At 50.4% G+C, this 19,052-nt stretch overlaps 3 protein-coding genes across 3 annotated transcripts; 1 reads left to right on the top strand and 2 right to left on the bottom strand.

The window, feature by feature from the left end:
* Nucleotides 1-1,495: 1,495 nt before the first annotated feature.
* Nucleotides 1,496-8,316, bottom strand: LOC311316092 (mitochondrial import inner membrane translocase subunit TIM44-like; the record flags this gene model as incomplete). Its single annotated transcript, XM_084446859.1, has 13 exons — nucleotides 1,496-1,615; nucleotides 1,797-1,907; nucleotides 2,114-2,203; nucleotides 2,297-2,347; nucleotides 2,704-2,828; nucleotides 3,037-3,129; nucleotides 3,499-3,584; nucleotides 4,236-4,369; nucleotides 4,601-4,750; nucleotides 5,004-5,084; nucleotides 5,613-5,786; nucleotides 7,860-7,964; nucleotides 8,287-8,316. 13 exons carry the CDS (start codon nucleotides 8,314-8,316, stop codon nucleotides 1,496-1,498), a joined length of 1,350 nt encoding a protein of 449 aa, XP_084302985.1.
* Nucleotides 8,317-9,117: 801 nt separating this feature from the next.
* Nucleotides 9,118-13,039, top strand: LOC311316038 (ras-related protein Rab-11B-like). The gene is made up of 5 exons (XM_084446778.1): nucleotides 9,118-9,289; nucleotides 10,371-10,566; nucleotides 11,670-11,863; nucleotides 12,089-12,169; nucleotides 12,719-13,039. The coding sequence occupies exons 1-5, from the start codon at nucleotides 9,250-9,252 to the stop codon at nucleotides 12,859-12,861; spliced, it is 654 nt and encodes a 217-aa protein (XP_084302904.1). The 5' UTR covers nucleotides 9,118-9,249; the 3' UTR covers nucleotides 12,862-13,039.
* A 298-nt stretch (nucleotides 13,040-13,337) lies between these two features.
* LOC311316495 (E3 ubiquitin-protein ligase MARCHF2-like) lies at nucleotides 13,338-16,781 on the bottom strand. Its single transcript, XM_084447357.1, has 5 exons — nucleotides 16,514-16,781; nucleotides 15,773-16,055; nucleotides 14,774-14,972; nucleotides 14,461-14,670; nucleotides 13,338-14,381 (listed from the first exon to the last, which is right to left on the bottom strand). The coding sequence occupies exons 2-5, from the start codon at nucleotides 15,949-15,951 to the stop codon at nucleotides 14,226-14,228; spliced, it is 744 nt and encodes a 247-aa protein (XP_084303483.1). The 5' UTR covers nucleotides 15,952-16,055; nucleotides 16,514-16,781; the 3' UTR covers nucleotides 13,338-14,225.
* Nucleotides 16,782-19,052: the final 2,271 nt, after the last annotated feature.

Below are 19,052 nucleotides of genomic sequence, written 5' to 3'. Positions count from 1 at the left end.
CAGAACGGTACTGTGTGTTCCCTGCAGTGACTAGCAGTACAGTGAAAGACAATATTGTGCCACTAGGCCGTTCCCTTCCAGCCTTTGTGTTGGTGCACTGGAACTATCTAGGCTACTCTGAGCCAACTGCCAGAGGCCAGGAAAGCTAGGAAAGCTAAACTAAAGCTAAAGCTAACCTAAAGCTAGCAAAGCTAAACTAAAGCTAAAACTAAGCTAAAGCTAGCAACAAGGAGACATTCTCAATCCCTCACTCTACCGGAAACAACTCCGGGACACGGCACTCTTTACTCTCTGCTACATTTAATTAAAAAACACAAACATGAATAAACGATAGTCCTTAACAGTCATAAACATTTCATTTGGTCAACCCAGAGTGGATGGATGTAAACAGATGTGACAACAGTGGATGAATATCAGTTTAACAACCCATATTATAAACACCAGTATACAGTCCTTAATAAACACATATACACCAGTCAGAACCTGGAGGTCTATATGTGCATCTTTACTTATTGATGGCTTGTCTGTCTGCTGTGGCTACAATGAGAGTACATGTCGCTGCCGCTGTACTCACTTTGCTCACTAATGAGGCCCGGAGGACAAGGTTACTAACCTCACACGCCCGACTAACAGCTCACGGGTCAGCTGTGGAATAGTAGTACTATACATATCCTACATCGGCCAGTCAGACTCATCTAGAACCTCAACTCAAATGCACCTCTAGACCTTCTCGGGCTAGAACTGATCTCAAGTACACATCTCCATTCAACTCAACTCTGCCAGCAGACCTGCGTCATACGGATCCAATACCAGGAAGGATCTGAGGCGACTTTGATTTAGCTCAGAGTCTGCACGTTTGAGACTGTTTGATTGGGTTCATCGAACTGGCCGGGGCTAAATCAGGCACACCCCCGGTATTGGACAGCGCCTGACCTAGGGCCGGTTCCTATAGGGTTGCTGGAGAGACTGGTCTCCCAGTATTCACACCCATCTGGACACAACAGCAGTTCACACTACGTCTTTTCTAGATGAAGAACAGGTGGGTTCTAAATATGTACAGATAAATATGACCTTATGGTCTAGAGCTTCAGAACCTTGGGTGAAAGGCATTCACATTACAACGCGTAGAATCCCAATCCCAGCTGGGAGGGGCGTGGGATGTACCACTGGGGGGAGGTTGGTGGAACATACCACTGGGTGAGGGGGAAGGGGATGACAGCAGAGGCAGTTGCCTCGTTCAGTCTCTTGGTGACGATGCACGATCCGTCCTCTCCTGTCTGGACACAGCCGTCTAAACCGCTCCCAGAACCACACACACACACGGTATCCGTAGAATGTCCGGTGGAGTTTCCGGTGGAGTCCTTGGTTATGTTGGCAGATGCTGCATGTGTGTTTGTCATGCAGCGTGTTGGTCGGTCCTGATAATGTATGTGTCGCGTGTATGTGTGTGTGTCCGGCCAGCTCTCCCTCGGTCCGTGCTGCTGCCGCCCCAGCTTCAGAGGACCTGTTCGGTGCTGGAGGCCGACATGTCCAGCAGCCTCCAGGCAGCGCTGGGGTCCAGCTCCTCCTGGTCGCGACACAGAGCCCAGACGTGCATCATCCTCAGAACCTTCTCCTGGACAGACGGACGGACAGACGAACACGCAGAGGAAAGGGTCAGGGGGAGGTAAAAAATGCAGTTGTGACATACAGAGTCCCAAACCTGTACACAGAAGGCAGAGGTCAACTGAAACGTGTCAGACGGACCCCCAAAACGTACGACGTGTGGTTACGCGACCGTCTCCGCGGTAACTCACCGGGTCTCCCTCCACTAGCTCCCCCTTGGGGCTGCGGATCACCATGACGACCTGGGCCTGGAAGGTGATGATGAGGACGGGACCCTGGTCCATGATCTTTCCCATCGCCAGCTGAGGAAGAGGAGGGGGAGGAGGAAGAGGAACGAGGAGGAGGTTTAAAATAGTATTTTACTATACGTGGTTCAGAGACACAACATTGGAGCGAGTGAGCAAAGAGTCCAAAAGGGATGGAGAGACAGGGAGAGAAGGAGAAGAGAGAAAGAGAGGTGCTGGACCGGTTAGTGAGGAAGTCCTGGTGCGTTAGCAGTAGTACATACGTCTATGTTGTCGATGTCCAGGACCTTGGACTGGAAGAGCAGCCCCAGAGCCTTGGCCTGCTGGATGGGGTGAGCTAGCTGACTGTAGGTCTGGAGGAGAGGAGAGGGAGGAGAGGACAGTGGTCAGACACAGCTGACCGTAAAACAAAGGACAGAGACAATAAAGGTTTGAGTTTGACTTACAGCTTCGTAGCACCAGTCCTTCAGAACATCCAGCTCCCCACGGATCATAGCCTGCAATGACAGAGGTAGAACAGGATTCCTTGGTTGGTTGGTTGGTTGGTTGGTTGGTGTGTGCGTGCGTGCGCAGGGCTGAAAATTAACACCTGCCACCGGCCAAATGCAGGTAACATTTCCAATTGGCGACTAGATTTTGGAAGGCTATCTGAAAAATATATATACTTGGCCAGTAGATTTTTTCATCTACAGTCCCCTTGGCAGGTGACTCACCGTGAGCCCAAAAGTTAATTTTCACCCCTGTGTGTGCATATGTGTGTGTGTGTGTGTGTGTTGTGCGTTTGTGTGTGTGTGTGTGTGTGTGTGTGTGTGTGTGTGTGTGTGTGTGTGTGTGTGTGTGTGTGTGTGCTGACCTCCAGGATGTTGGGGATGATGTCCTTCTCACACTGCTTGAGGAAGGCGTCCTTGTCGAAGGAGGGGTCGGCCTTCAGGATCTCAGTCAGAACCTCAGACATCTCCGTCTTGGAGAACAGACCACCTGGAGCACCAAACAAAATATCATCATCATCATCAACCACAACAAGTCTGGGGTCTGATGTTAAAGGAGGGGTCTGATGTTAAAGGAGGGGTCTGATGTTAAAGGAGGGGTCTGATGTTAAAGAAGAGGTTGAATGTTAAAGGAGAGGTCGGATGTTAAACAGGAGGTCGGATGTTAAAGGAGAGGTCTGATAAAAGGGAGCGTTTACCCAAGAGGTCGGTGACCCGGTCTGTCACGGCGCGCGACGCTCTGATGAGGGCGTTGTCACTCTCATCGTACTTCATCTTCATCTCGAAGAACCCTGAGGAAGAGGAGGAGGTGTTTTGAGGAAGAGGAGCTGGCAGATAAACAGGAAGTCAGAATCCTGAGAGAATGCCTACGGTGCTGCAGCAGGCCATCTGCAAAACACACCCTCAGTTCATATCAATCAAGACACAGGCAGGAGAGTTTGTGAGTTAGTGTGAAAGGAGAGTTGTTGGTTTATTCTGAGCCATGGTCATCACTCTGCTGCCATCTGCTGGCTGGGGATGGGAAGTGCACCCAGCCATAGGTGACCTGTTATTATGCTCATACTGATATTATCATACTGATGGTGTTGCAGCACACCACTGCTCAGATTAGATAAGAACAGTACATATGATGACTAGAATAGACCAGAGCAGGTTCTTACTGTTGAACACCATGTTGTGGTCTTTGAAGTCCTTCCACTGCTGGTACCACCTGGAGTCCTTGTGGAGCACCACGCCCATGGCCTCCCTGCAGCACAGACACAAACCACAGACAGCGTTTAAAACATAACACACACAACCACAGACCGGGCAGTGTGCTACAGACACGGACACACACGGCGAGCGTTTTACAGATACAGCAACCCTCACACATCTCACACATTCATCAGGCTGGATTTTCTCAACGTTACCGCCAGCAAAGTTACGCTGACACCCATAGCTGGCTTACAGACTTCCTAAAGCCCAATTTATACTTTGTGAGCTGTGAGACACATTTTTTGGCTCATGGCTCACGGCTCATAGCTCTGTGCATTCATACTCAATGAGCCGTGGCCTGCTGTGTGACACAATCATGCTATGTTGTTACCAAACAAGAAAATCTTTCTCATCTCCTAGCAACACAGAACGCTTCGTCTCTCCAGGCCAGTCAACCAATCAAATATGTGCGACATATAATGACGTGGTGTGAGCCGCTAGAATGAGGTGAGGTGGTACGAGTCAAGCGGCTCACAGCCTGCGAGACGTTCCAAATGATGTCAATGAGTCAAAAATGTCACGGCTCACAAAGTATAAATTAGGCTTAAGGAGCAGTGACTGTCATAGCTGGGTAGCAGGGTTGCTTTATAGCACTCACTCACTCATAGCTGGATTACTGGGTTACTAAGGAGCAGCGACTCACTCGTTGGCTTCGAACACTCTGTTGTCGCTGTCTGCTCCTTTAGACGAAGACTGGCTCCTCTTCCTCAGCTGGGGGGGGGGCCTGTAGGGTCCTGCGTCTCCCACGTCGATCTCCTTCTTCACTGACTCCATACCCTGGGAGGGGGGGGGTCATAATGCTGGTTAAACAGGGTAGAAATGTGTTTCTAACTTTACCATACAACAACTGTGTCCTGGTACTGGGTTGTATTCTTGTGTGTGTGTGTGTGTGTGGTGTGTGTTGTGTGTGATGTGTGTGATGTGTGTGTGTGTGTGGTGTGTGTGTGTGATGTGTGTGTGTGTGTGTGTGTGTGTGTGTGTGTGTGTGTGTGTGTGTGTGTGTCGGACCTGGGAGATGGCCCTGAAGGCTCCGGTCCTCCCCAGCTTCTCTCCTCCCTTAGCGACCGACTCTGCAGAGTGACGTGCCGACTTAGCCGCCTCCTCCACGCCCTCCTTGATCTTCTTCCCCAGGTCAGTCCTGGTCACCCCCTCCAGACCCTGACACACACACACACGCGCACGCACGCACACACCGAGAGGAGGTTAGGGTCACTATGGAAAGATGAGATGGTTATACATGACACCACACCACCATTCTATTTACATAAAAATGTCAACCCCTGTAGATATGCTGATTATCTTCACTCTGTGCTAGTCTTAGATACTCATAACTAGTCCTAATTGGACCAGTCTTGTAGTCTCTTAACTAGTTCCAACTAGTCCTAACCAGTTTTAACTAGTGGTGCCTCACCTCCTTCACAGTCTCGGAGAGAGAACCCAGGGTCTTCTTCAGAACCTCTGATGTCTTCACCGTCTCCGACTCGATGGTTTTCTGAAGGAGACGGATTACATCATCATCATCATCTTCATTACTGACCGCACTGTCAGGTCAAACGCACGCAGACAAGTGTGGGACTATAGTCAGGTTAGGGACATTGTGAGACACCCCCCATCAACTTGTTTTGTTTTTGCATTGTTTAGGTACTGGGATATTGTATTGTTTTATTCACTTGCAATTGAGATATTCATGTGCAATTATCAATTGTGATTTCAGTAGGTTCGTTATGGCTAGAACGAGTTATGCTCCCAAGGGCACAGTAGAGGGCAGCAGTGGGCCTTGGGTTCAGGTCAGGACGTCAGTGTGCGGGCGTTCAGTTCTCCCAGAGGCAGCGCAGCGAATGCATGACTGCTGCGTGAATAATATGTGTGCCACGTTTTGTATTTTGCAGTACTTTGCTGAGATAAAGAAGACATAAAAATCCATGGGACCATTCATTCATTCATTCATGCCTGGAACTCCGTTCTTGAATGTCTGAGTGTGCAGAACGCGCACGCTCCGGCTCACAGCTGTGGTTCTTACGTATTTCCGGCGGGCCTGCTGCAGAGCGTCCGACTCCTCTAGCCTGCGGGCCTCCTCGCGGAACCTCCGGATGTTTTCCTTCATCTCCTTGTCCTTCCCGAACTCCTGCCGCAGGTTCTCTACAAACTCCCCAAGGAAGCCCTTCCTCCTCGGGCGCTCGGAGGCAAACCGCACCTGGCAGGATGGAGAGAGAGGGGGGAGGAGAGAGAGAGAGAGTGGGATGAGGATGGACAGTAGACAGACAGAGAGAGAGGGAGGGATGAGGGGACAGCAGGGAGAGAGAGATGAGGATGGACAGTAGACAGACAGAGAGAGAGAGAGAGAGAGGGAGAGAGGGATGAGGATGGACAGTAGACAGACAGAGAGAGGGAGGGATGAGGGGACAGCAGAGAGAGGGAGGGAGGGAGGGGACAGCAGAGAGAGGGAGGGAGGGAGGGAGGGAGGGAGGGAGGGAGGGAGGGAGGGAGAGGGGACAGCAGAGAGAGGGAGGGAGGGAGGGGACAGCAGAGAGAGAGAGGGAGGGAGGGGACAGCAGAGAGAGGGAGGGAGGGGACAGCAGAGAGGGAGGGAGGGGACAGCAGAGAGGGAGGGGACAGCAGAGAGAAGGAGGGAGGGAGGGGACAGCAGAGAGAAGGAGGGAGGGAGGGAGGGAGGGGACAGCAGAGAGAAGGAGGGAGGGAGGGAGGGAGGGAGGGGACAGCAGAGGGAGGGAGGGAGGGGACAGCAGAGGGAGGGAGGGAGGGAGGGGACAGCAGAGGGAGGGAGGGAGGGAGGGGACAGCAGAGGGAGGGAGGGAGGGAGGGAGGGAGGGGACAGCAGAGGGAGGGAGGGGACAGCAGAGGGAGGGAGGGAGGGAGGGAGGGGACAGCAGAGGGAGGGAGGGAGGGAGGGAGGGGACAGCAGAGGGAGGGAGGGAGGGGACAGCAGAGGGAGGGAGGGAGGGGACAGCAGAGGGAGGGAGGGAGGGAGGGGACAGCAGAGGGAGGGAGGGAGGGAGGGAGGGGACAGCAGAGGGAGGGAGGGAGGGAGGGGACAGCAGAGGGAGGGAGGGAGGGAGGGAGGGGACAGCAGAGGGAGGGAGGGACGGAGGGGACAGCAGAGGGAGGGAGGGACAGCAGAGGGAGGGAGGGAGGGAGGGGACAGCAGAGGGAGGGAGGGAGGGAGGGAGGGGACAGCAGAGGGAGGGAGGGAGGGAGGGAGGGGACAGCAGAGGGAGGGAGGGAGGGAGGGAGGGGACAGCAGAGGGAGGGAGGGAGGGAGGGAGGGAGGGAGGGAGGGAGGGAGGGAGGGAGGGAGGGAGGGGACAGCAGAGGGAGGGAGGGAGGGAGGGAGGGAGGGAGGGAGGGAGGGAGGGAGGGAGGGAGGGAGGGAGGGAGGGAGGGAGGGGACAGCAGAGGGAGGGGGAGGGAGGGAGGGAGGGGACAGCAGAGGGAGGGGGAGGGAGGGAGGGAGGGGACAGCAGAGGGAGGGAGGGAGGGAGGGGACAGCAGAGGGAGGGAGGGAGGGAGGGGACAGCAGAGGGAGGGAGGGAGGGAGGGGACAGCAGAGGGAGGGAGGGAGGGAGGGAGGGAGGGAGGGAGGGGACAGCAGAGGGAGGGAGGGAGGGAGGGAGGGAGGGAGGGGACAGCAGAGGGAGGGAGGGAGGGAGGGGACAGCAGAGGGAGGGAGGGAGGGAGGGAGGGGACAGCAGAGGGAGGGAGGGAGGGAGGGAGGGGACAGCAGAGGGAGGGAGGGAGGGAGGGGACAGCAGAGGGAGGGAGGGAGGGAGGGAGGGGACAGCAGAGGGAGGGAGGGAGGGAGGGAGGGGACAGCAGAGGGAGGGAGGGAGGGAGGGGACAGCAGAGGGAGGGAGGGAGGGAGGGGACAGCAGAGGGAGGGAGGGAGGGAGGGGACAGCAGAGGGAGGGAGGGAGGGAGGGGACAGCAGAGGGAGGGAGGGGACAGCAGAGGGAGGGAGGGGACAGCAGAGGGAGGGAGGGGACAGCAGAGGGAGGGAGGGGACAGCATGGGTCTCAGATATGTGTATGGGTCTGAAGGGGCTGTGTGTAAATGTGTTTATAAGAAGCTGTGCATATAAGACCTGAGCGCTGGTGGTGCATACAGGATGATGTATGTTTGCCTTGAAGACTGGCTAGCTAGCTATGTTAGCCTCACACCCATTAGCTTCACTCACTGACAGTAACATCCAATACAGCCATTCTATAGTTTACTACAACCTCTGTCTTCAACATGAATAAGTGATCCGTACCTGTAGGGGGACCGACGGAGTCCCGTGGACCCGGTAGGCATCGCCTCCCCCAAGAGATGACACCACGACACGGGAGGGCAGGAGCAGAAAACGCCTACCGACGAGCTGCGACGATACGACAGACAGACAAGACCAACAAACGTTAATAGGGCCACGATAACACATCAACAGAACATCCGCTTGTGAAACTGAAGCTGATTGACATGTTTTGAATAGAAGGATTATCATAACCGTGACTGGCTATCCGTTCGTAACTGACTATCCCGATCGCCCACATTCATTCATTCACCCATGTTTCTGTCAGAGATCCCGACCATACTGAACGTTTGTACCGAAAAGCTAAATACAGAGATGATGATAATCAGTTCTAAGCGGGACAATTCTTAGGAAATATCGAACCACATGTCTACAACATGTATGATCTTACCCCGTAGCATCGACACACGGACGCTGCCATCTTGATCCAGACTGCAGAGCACGTGCGCCTCTGCCGCAGCTGACCTTCAGCAGCCAATGGGCGGAGACCTGGGGTGGGGTAGAGGAGGTGGGTGTGTCTGTGTCCGACCTCTGTGGAGAATGCTGCCGTAGCGCGAATGGATGGCTTTATTTGATAGAAGATTTTGGTCTATCGAAATCAAATGATGCTCCCCCTACTCTTACAGTATACACTACAATGAGTAGTGGTGCAAGCATTATTTGACGAGGATATTGGTCGATTGAAATAAGGTCCCTGAAATCTTACATAAAGATGTTATCAAAATATTTTTATTATAAAAAAAAAAACGAATAAAGATGTCATAGTGCTGTCATAGTGCTGCGCAAAACTGCTAGCACTAGGTACCACCGCTCGAGATTGACAGAACACCTGACCTCTCCAGCATCACTCCACTCACTAAAGATGATGATTCATAAACACAGTTAATAAATAAGCTGTACATACAGTCAGACAGATAAGCAAACAGACAGGCACGATAGTCTACTACACTTATCATTTTTTCTGTGGGCGCTTTATTCATGACAAGCTGACAACATAAACAGCTGCATGTACGCCGTTTTCAATCACGGTACTGTAGCCTACCACATGGAAAGCCCCAAGGAAATCATTATTGCGAAACCTTATGATGAAATGAGTGCAGTTCAGTTCAGTGTTTAGCAGTAAATGATGGTGAACACTGCCCCCCTGTGGTAGGAATGGAAAGTGTAGGGACTCCTCCCCTTCTGCAGAGTTTGGAGATCTCTCTTCCTGCGGTCAGCCTCGCTTGACACCCAACGTTAGCGCATTGTCTTTATACATTTTTATATGATATTCATTCGTACGTAGGCTGCTGCTGATAAAGAGACATCTTTGCACATCCTTTTCTGGAAAAGCGTCGGAGCGGCCTCGTCTAGAATGGGGAACAGAGATGATGAATACGATTTCTTGTTCAAAGGTAAAAAAAAAAAAAATGAAAATGAAAAAAAGACTGCATTCTGCCGTTATAGGCTACCTCCTGTTATTCCATCACTGTTTCATTATGTCCAATTACCCTGTAGACATCTGCATAAAATCACACGAATCGCTTTGAAGGAGACATCCCCGCGTAGGCTACTGTTGATGGAGATTGTTGTCTTCCTAAATGCTTTCATTATAACATTCCGACGCCCGCTGCTGTATTTAGCCTATAGGTGGATGCAACACCCTGTTTGTCTGTTGACATTTTAAACTTTTTACTAACTCAAGATAATAGAATGGCTACTTTTATTTCTTACTAATTTCGATATCCTCTTCCAGGGAAACATGTGAACTGTAGTTATAAGTGATCTGTCATTTGGTTGGCTGAAAAGTCTTATTGATTAAGGATTATGTGCTGCAGTTCGATGCAGACACATCACAACATGATTGGGTTTATCTTGATGTACCATCAGGGTTTCATCACCTCTAGTACAGAGGGCCCTTCTGTGTCGTGTCAGAGCTACCCCCTGCCGAATGCCCTCTCTACGATACAGCCGGTTGAGAGGTCTAAAACTGTCGCAGCAGGCTAGATGAAGCCTGCTGTTCGACGCTTCCTGCGACAACGGCGTGATGCCCGCAGAGACAAAGTTCGGCCTTATTTCCGTTTGTCAAAGACAACAAAAGAAATCCACCTCGGTACAGCTCCGATAACAGGCTGGTTCTGTCCTCCCCATAGCTCTCCAGAACAGGACACTGGGGCCTTCTGTTGCTTAACGGGCTTCCCGAAGCCCCAGGTCACAATGTGCTGGTTGTGACTGTGACAAGCTGAGCATCAAATAGACACTGATGATCATTTTGACATATTGTCGGATCCTGAATACCAGCTTGTGATAGATTCTTACAATGGGTCTCCAATCCTCAGTTTAAACCTCTCATAACTCACCCTGTGGATCAGATGGTGGGAAGACAACAGATATACCTGTTGACAATCCAGGAAAAGGTTATGAGAATTGAGTTAGTATTATGAAATGTACTGTCTCTTTCTGACTGTCTTGTCCCCTCTCTTTCTCCGTTGCCAGTCGTGTTAATAGGGGACTCGGGCGTGGGGAAGAGCAACCTGCTGTCCCGGTTCACCAGGAATGAGTTCAACCTGGAGAGCAAGAGCACCATCGGGGTGGAGTTCGCCACCCGCAGCATCCAGGTGGAGGGGAAGACCATCAAGGCCCAGATCTGGGACACGGCCGGCCAGGAGCGTTACAGAGCCATCACCTCCGCGTGAGTCCCCCCCCCCCCCAGGGCGAAACACAGGCAGGCAAATACTGGGGACCACCCCCCTGGACCTTGGGTATATACACCTTTTTTGGTCTAGCGGTAGCCCAGATGGTCAGGAGTTGAAATCCCACCCACTTCACAAGTACAGCAGACAACACTGGTGCTTGTGCTGGACCAGGACCTTGTCTGTGGTTCGGGAACCAGACCGCCGCCTAACAGGCTGGGTGTTACCCTCCGCCCGTACAGAGAACAGCCTGTGAGGAGAGAAGCACCGTGGTGATGTAGTAGGAGGAGGGGTGGGGGGGCGGGGCGGGGCGGAGGCAGTGTGGATAGCCAATCACTGCTGGAGCGCCCTCAATCAGACAGCCTGACAGACACACACACGCACACGCTCAGTCATACCGCTGAGACCCCCCCTCAATCAGCAAACCTGACAGACGCACACACACACACACACACACACACACACACACACACACACACACTACTACTGCTGTAGCCTCCTCAATTAGGGCACCTGACAAACTGGTGCCCCAGATATGATACATTACTGTCAATCATAATCCGCTGTACTGCCTAGCAACAAGAAGTGATTCAACACACATACTCATGTGCCATACAGTATGTACTATAGACAAGTTAGAAGGGTGCTTAAAGGAGAATGCCCGTTTTTGACAACCTGGACCTTATTTATGGCATATTATAAGACGTTTGACTCGCGAGATAACTTTTGTGTAATTCGGAGGCCTGTAGAAGAAATTTAAAATCCAGCGCGTGCCAAGTATTTCCATGTAATGGCGGCGGACGGGGCACTGAGAATGCAGCTTCTAAAAAATCTATTTTCTGCCGCGAAACGGTTATTTTCATCTCAAACGTCTTATACAGTAATATGCCGTAAATAAGGTCCAGGTTGTCAAAAACGAGCATTCTCCTTTAAAGGTCTGATCATGAGTGTGATGTTTAGCGTGCTTGATCTGTAGTGTAGGTACTATAGTAGTGTAGCCTATCTGTCTGTCTGACAGTTTGTTTTACCTGTCAGCCTGTCTCTCTCCCTGCATGCCGTCTGTCTGTACATTAACGCTGTGTGTCCATCTGTCCGTCCACAGGTACTACCGCGGGGCAGTAGGCGCTCTGCTGGTCTATGACATCGCCAAGCACCTGACCTACGAGAACGTGGAGCGCTGGTTGAAGGAGCTGAGGGATCACGCGGACAACAACATCGTCATCATGCTGGTGGGCAACAAGAGTGACCTGCGTCACCTCCGGGCCGTGCCCACGGACGAGGCGCGTGCCTTCGCAGGTACGGGAACTACTGTAGGCTGGATGCAGTTATACCGGACCTGGGTTCAGTATGACTTCAGACCCGTTACTGATACTGAGCCTCGATGGTGTACTGGGCCTGGGGCTGCTCTGGCAGGGGGGACAACATTAACAGACAGGTTTTATGTCCGGAATAACTTTCCGGTCTTGCCTCACCCGTGCACTTGTTGCGTCGGTCAATATTTGTTTTTTCTTCACCCTGCAGAAAAGAACAGTCTGTCGTTTATTGAGACCTCAGCCCTGGACTCAACTAACGTAGAGGAGGCCTTCAAGAACATTCTGACAGGTATGGTGAAGGACAGGAGCGTCTGTCAACACCTGTGTCCAGGTGCTGGTTTGAGTGTGTTTAGGTGCTGGTGTGTGTGTGTTATCTGAGATCATGCTATTGTTAGCAAGATGGTAAATGGTAAATGGACTGCACTTATATAGCGCTTTTCCACCTTAGCAGCCCTCAAAGCGCTTTACAATGGCCTCTCATTCACCCATTTACACACACATTCACACCAATGGCGGTAGCTGCCATGCAAGGTGCTAACCTGCTCATTGGGAGCAATTTGGGGTTAGGTGTCTTGCTCAAGGACACTTCGACATGTGGACAGTCGGAGCTGGGATTCGAACCACTGACCCTTCGATCACTGAACGACCAGCTCTACCAACTGAGCTACAGCCGCCCCTTCTGATCTGTTCCCATGTCTTGCCATCCTTGTGCTCTGATCCTGAACATCTGGACCAGAGGGTTCTGCAGGTTCTCTCCACCTTGTGGGCCACTGAGGAGAGGCCTTTGCAGTTTTCAGATGCACCCCAACGTTCCTCTCTCTTCTCTGCTCCTCCACAGAAATCTACCGCATCGTATCCCAGAAGCAGATTGCTGAGCGTTCCGCCCATGACGAGTCCCCGGGGAACAACGTTGTGGACATCAGCGTTCCCCCCACCACCGATGGACAGAGGAACAAGCTGCAGTGCTGTCAGAACCTGTAACCCGTGACAAAAATCCCTCACCCCCCTTCCTGCTTCCCTGAACCCTGCTTCCTGTCATCTCCTGTGTTGTGGCGCTGATGTCTCTCATTAATTTTGTGTAATATATTTCTTTTGTTTTTGATAGCTTGTCTGCTGCTCACACTATATTAATGCCATGAAATTACATTTTACAATATTAGGTTGTCTGTGTCCATTCATGTTAAGTGGCAACACTGTTTAACACCTGTGTACTAAGCTCTGCTGTTGGGATTAGCAGCTTCTACGATTACTCATTCCACAAACACTGACCCACTGCAAGCAGATGTAGTTCCACAGTGCAGCCACTAGAGGGCGGCTGGTGTAACCTACCATGAGGTCTGAAGCAGCAGGGACACCAGGCATGGACCAGAAGGCTCCTTTAGCTCTATCACAGCACCACAAACAGACGTGTCCACAGCAGACAGACAGAGACTAGAGTCCCTTATGTTTTATTGCACAACAACCCAGTTCTCTCGATGGAGCGTAACAGGAAGACATGTAAGATATTACACCAAATACTTTATAGCATACCCTGTTTACACACGCTGATACATTTCCTAATCCCCTCTTAACCTCTCTCAATTCAACCACCTTCTAAAGGGCCTGTGTTAAAGAGCAGAGAGGAGCACTAGATGTTCTTGGTCAATGTCTCACTGGCTCATTGTCAGGTGGGTTGTTGTAGTTGTCCCAGAGGAGTCAGGCTAGGCTACATGGCAAGGAGGAGAGGTACGAAGAAGGAGTATGGTTGAGCTATACTGTTGTTACATGCTGCATTAGTTACATCCTGCTACATGAGCTGTCTCTCAGCTGGGAGCAACTAGGCTCCAATGTTCATCACCACCACTGTCATCTTCACTAGCCTATCGAGGGTCCAGTCACTGCACTACTGTAACCTCAGGCTCCGACCTCATTGGTTATCAATACAGAATTGATACACGCGGGGATCAGCAAGTAACCTCGTGACACCATCCTGATTTCACAAGCTCACATTCTGTTTCTCTACACGGATCAGTCTGGCCAGGCTCAACATGAATCCGTTTGTGCTACATGTAAAATTTACTAGTTGAAGTAAGCCTGTGATAGACGGTGATAAGACAGTATTTTTGAAAGTGCCTGCCCATTTCCACATCGTTTCCAACAACGACTTCCCGGTAGTTTCCAACAACGGTTCTGTGTAACTAACGAACCAGCTGGCGTGTCAGGTTACTCAACAAGCGCTTCTAATAAAACAGGTGAACAATGGAGGGGTCCCCACAATGGTTTGTAAGTGCAGAAGTTCAAGTCGTTATTATTATTATTATGATACACGTCTCTCTTTTAGAGAGCTCCGCCCCACTCCCTGGCGCTCATACGAGGGTCTCGTCTGTTGTCTTCTTGGTCGACTTGGCTGGCGCGGAATGTTGGGTGGCGTGCCCGCCTTTCATATCGGGCATGAGCAGCCGAACCTTCTGATTGGTCCTCCTCCACTCGGAGTACAGCTGGCAGTGGTAGCGGAACGACACCTGGGGAGAGGGAAGGGTCAATCACAAGAGGAGGGAGGGGGTGTGAGAGATAGCGAAAGTCTGTGTGTGTCCCAGTTACCAGTGTCCAGAGGATGTAGATGGTGAAGAGGGCGATGGTGAGAGCGATGAGGCCCACAGCCTCCAGCATGCTCTTCAGCTGCAGGTGGTCCTGAGCCCCCCGCAGACACAGCCAGCCGGAGATGGCCGCCAGGGGCGTGATCAGCAGGAAGCACGCCATGTCACACAGCAGGGTCCGCTTCTCACTACGGGGGCCTGGGTCACGCAGCCACTGTGGCGGGGAGGAGAGGAGAACCACAGTGTGTTGAGGAGTGTGTTGTTTGGGAGTTAGTGCTGAGAGAGGAGGGGTTGGCAGGTGCAGTAGTGCGGCCTACCTGTGTGAGTGGTTGCGGTCGTCGTTCGACTGTGAACTCTGTGTGGCAGAGCTCGCAGTAGCTGGTGTTGGAGGACGACAGCCACCTCTCCAGGCAGCTCTTGTGCACCTTTCCCAGGGTGCCTGTGCAGTTGCAGGGCGAGATGAGGGACTCCCCGCCCGCCCCCTCGTGGCAGATGCGACACATGCCTCCATTGTTGCTGCAAAGACGGGGCAGGAGAGGCGTGGTTAGTGAATCTGGGCAGATCTGAGTATGGCCAGTGGCCATACTCGGATCTGGCGAGACCAGGGCGCCAACCCCGGTCCCCGGTGGGCAACTGCATCAACAACACACAAGGACGATGCGTTAGACTGCCACACCACCGCGGAACCGTCATCCGCTATTTACTGACATATCAAAGAAAAAAAATAAAGTGTTACGCATTTTCACAGTGTTGTAGCCAAGACGAAGACATGGAGTCTGCTGTCTGTGTCTGCCTGTATCAGCTAGAGAACCCATCCTGTGTGTGACCATTCACTACTTAGCTGTCATTCCATTCCACATTAAGCATGAAGACAGCCTACAGACAAGGAATGAAACATGTTACTCTCGGACCACAGTGAAACACGCACAGGATGACAAAAGCTCCGTTTGTATCAACTTCATACAGTGCCGGGTTCTATGCGGAGCAATAAGCTATTTCTATTGGCTGGCTTGACTTGGGTGCATTAGATATGCCGGAGCAGCGCATTGTTAAAGAACAGGCGGGAGTATTATGTTAAAATTAGCCAAAACGTACATTTTCTCAGCTTTACGAGACACAAGCACGTCCTTGGGTTCTGAGCAATACACCTGCCGCATATCAACTTCATACAGTGGCCTGGTTGTGGAGAGTTGAGGAGATAATCGGGATACAGGCAGACAGACACGCAGACCACACCATTTCAATCATTATAGAGAGACGTCTAGGTTTCTATATGACCTAGCTGCGTGCTTGCAGTCATGGTTCAACTCTCCTACCTCTGCGAGCCCACTGCTTTGACCACCGTGGAGAGAGGTCGTCCATCTTTTGCCGTCACCTTGGCAACGTACTGGGCCTGGCTCGATTCGGACTCCTCGACATCCTTGGGCTGTTCCGCGCTCCCGGAGGAGTAGGCACACAGCGAACCGGGCAAGTGGCAGCAGCCCGAAGTGGACATGGCTCCGCTGGCGACGGGAGTGGTGATCCAAACGAATAACTAGCCAGGTATAGCCAGCCCTCTCCTTCCCGAAAAGCTATACCCAGGTAGCTAGGTAGCGAGTTCTGAGAACGAGACAAATCAGCTATTTAGAACGTGCTGCTGTCAAAATTCTGTTTCATCCCAATACACATTGCGCGTGGAGGTGTGTGGCCCTATTGACAGGTGCGCCTGCATACGCACCCGCTGTAATGTGCAACAGTTTATTGTGAATGGTTATGCCAGTGGCAAGAAACAACATAAACCAGTTAGTAGGCAATCGAGGCAAATGTTCACTACCAGCAGGCTGCGAGTCGTTAACTAACTACGTTACGTTAGCTGTCTCATTCGACAGTATACGTTACACAGCTAACGGATGCAGTCTGTCTGAACCAAATACAGTAGCTAACTGGCTGGCTCTCAAATTGCAAGCTAACTAGCTAGTTAGATGTATGCCAACAGAAAAACGATACAACATTAGTTTTTATCAACGACTGAAATACATTAGAAAAGCCGAGACGCGCAGCTCTGTCTGTGCACTCACCTGACTCCCACCCCTGGTCTTGGCCTAGCTGGTGCTAGCTAGATTCACCAGCTAGCTAGCTGCAGATGACATTGACAGCTCACCAAAAACCAATATAGATATAATACAGCACAAGCCTTTGTCCTCTCCATTACTTGACATATATCCAACTGGTTTATATGCATCTGTCTCTTCGAAGATGCACGTCCAGAGCAATGACAGCTGATCTAGCTTCTCTTCTTTGGGGTTTAACGCCAGTTTGCATCCTAGCTAGGTGAGCAGAGCTAGCTAGCCGATCAGCTGTTTGGCTGTGAAGCGCGTGCACCATGCCGTGCACGCTGTATCCAAGATCACGTGACCGTCATCATCCCAGGTTACGCCAAATTTCAGATATTCCTACAAAAGGTCTATTTCAGTTTCTGTCCAGTATGCAGGTTCTGTTCTGTTCAGGTTCTCTCAGCATTGAGTAACATTGTCAAAGACACACTAATGAATGAGACTGTCATGTCAAAGAGGGGTGAAGCAAGACATTATTTAGCAAGAAGGTAAACGTCTTTTTATTTTATTTAACAAAATATTATTATTATTATTATTATTATTATGATTATTATTATTATTATTAATAATAACAATAATAATAATAATAAAAGGCGAGCATAGCTAACAGTACCTCCATTTAACATCTAACACATAAATGAGCAAACCTCGATCTCTGTCTGTATCTCAGTATCTCTTTCCATTTTCCTCAGACTGTCGGCCTGTCAGCATTCATGCTTGGCATGTGCAAGGGTGTCCACTCACAAGGTTGTTTTTTTTATCCAGATTTTGTACCATTTTCACACATTTTTGTAGCCAATCACATCTGACCAATTCCCCTCGGTACTGTGGAGGATTTGTCGCGCAAACTAGCAGCCAGCGATCCAAAAGAGAAAGTGAGCTACGTTACTCTGTCAGCTTGTCACGGTAACTCCGACACCAGACAGGGTCACTGTAGAGGGATGAACCCTCTCTCTGGCAATCCAGCCATACTAGGATCTGGTGAGACTATGCAGGGACTAACCCCGGTCCCCATTGGGCAGCTGCACTGAAACGCATAACTTGGATGCTTGCTACTGCTTTCCTTGGCAATAAGCAAGGGAGTTAAAATGAGGGATCAAGAGATTGTGAACACTCTCTTCTCTTGCTTAAATCGCAATGGAACTGCCCTTTGTTTGGTGGCCATTTATCATAATTTATCAGCATTTTGTGGATTCCTCCCTTGAAACGGGGAAATGAAACATGAAGAAGCAAGCACTTCACTTGGAACAGAATGCACCCCTGGTCCCTGCAACTCCATAACATTTCATTCAGCTGATCCTAAATTAGAACTTCTACTTTGAGATTCTTGGTAAATACAATAGGCTACAGGCCCTGATGTACTCGTGAACTTGTTTGACTGGTAAATATTTGAGTCCAAAGGGGAGACTGTGGGTTCATGGTGGTTACAAAAATAGACAGTCTAGATTTAGATTTAGAACTGCATTTCTGTGTTTGCCTGGGCAGTATTGTTGAACTGCATCATGGTTGTGTTTGCCTTGGTGGTATTGGTGATAGGATCACAATTATACAGTATATACGGTATGTCTCTTATAAAGTCTACTGTGCACCTACAGGATATCCAGAAAGGATATGTCCTAAAATTAAAAATATTCCGCATTTAATTCCTGAGCCTATCTCACCTACAGCTTCAGTCATGACATGCGGGGGGGGGGGGGGGTTTAACCTGGGAGTGCTCACCACAAATAATTTTTCCCATTGCCAAGGTCTTTGCTTTGTACTTGAACAACTATGCTTGGTGTCTCAGTAAAAGTATAGTCTGTGCTAAAATGGAATGGAATGCAGCCTTGGTCAATGCTCCTATTTAGAGAAGAAGCCACTGGAGGGTACAACTTCCACCTCTACACTAGACTAGACTAGACTAGACTAGACTAGACTAGACTAGACTAGACTAGACTAGACACACACACACACACACACACACACACACACACTGTATCATTATTTGTAATATGTGAATATTTATTCTCTTTTCTGCCTTCTATACACACATGAAGTTTCCGTTGGTAAACTGTTAGAAATGTTAGTCTAGATAGCCTCACATTCCAACATGGTTCAGTCTTCTGCGTAATGCTAGCCTGTTAGGTAAGTATTAGTGTATTACTGAAACATACTAGGTGTTACCCATTACTGTAGCTGATGATCAGAGTCCAACTGGAGTCATGAGGCGAAAGCATGAACACCCAGCACGTGTCTTCATGAGGTATGCTAGTGGACTTTAACATACACACACGCACACAAATTATACATTCAGAGTTAACTTAATGGTCAACGGTATTCCTAAGATTTAACTTTGAATTATAAAGACACAATGTAGGCATTACTATACAAAGTATACAGCCCCCAGACAGGCCCGAACAAAGTAATGACTGGGCCCCTGAAAGTCCAGTAAATGCCCCCCCCCCCCCTTCCCCCAAAAAACACTTGCTTCACTCAAATGTGCACATGCTCTCTCTCTCTCTCT

The sequence above is a fragment of the Borostomias antarcticus genome, assembly GCF_949987555.1.
Source record: "Borostomias antarcticus genome assembly, chromosome: 12".
Lineage (NCBI taxonomy): Eukaryota > Metazoa > Chordata > Actinopteri > Stomiiformes > Stomiidae > Borostomias > Borostomias antarcticus.
Note: the sequence above shows the minus strand (reverse complement) of the source record. Positions and strands in the feature narration are given on the sequence as shown.

What these genes read in the sequence shown, in the direction of transcription:
- LOC311316495 (XM_084447357.1), bottom strand. Translation starts at nt 15,951, where the DNA reads ATGTCCACTTCGGGCTGCTGCCACTTGCCCGGTTCGCTGTGTGCCTAC. An exon ending in AAAGCAGTGGGCTCGCAGAG is followed by an intron (nt 14,973 to 15,772) that starts GTAGGAGAGTTG and finishes CCGTCTTTGCAG; the next exon opens with CAACAATGGAGGCATGTGTC. An exon ending in GACCGCAACCACTCACACAG is followed by an intron (nt 14,671 to 14,773) that starts GTAGGCCGCACT and finishes TCCCCGCCACAG; the next exon opens with TGGCTGCGTGACCCAGGCCC.
- LOC311316038 (XM_084446778.1), top strand. Translation starts at nt 9,250, where the DNA reads ATGGGGAACAGAGATGATGAATACGATTTCTTGTTCAAAG. An exon ending in TACAGAGCCATCACCTCCGC is followed by an intron (nt 10,567 to 11,669) that starts GTGAGTCCCCCC and finishes GTCCGTCCACAG; the next exon opens with GTACTACCGCGGGGCAGTAG. An exon ending in CTTCAAGAACATTCTGACAG is followed by an intron (nt 12,170 to 12,718) that starts GTATGGTGAAGG and finishes GCTCCTCCACAG; the next exon opens with AAATCTACCGCATCGTATCC.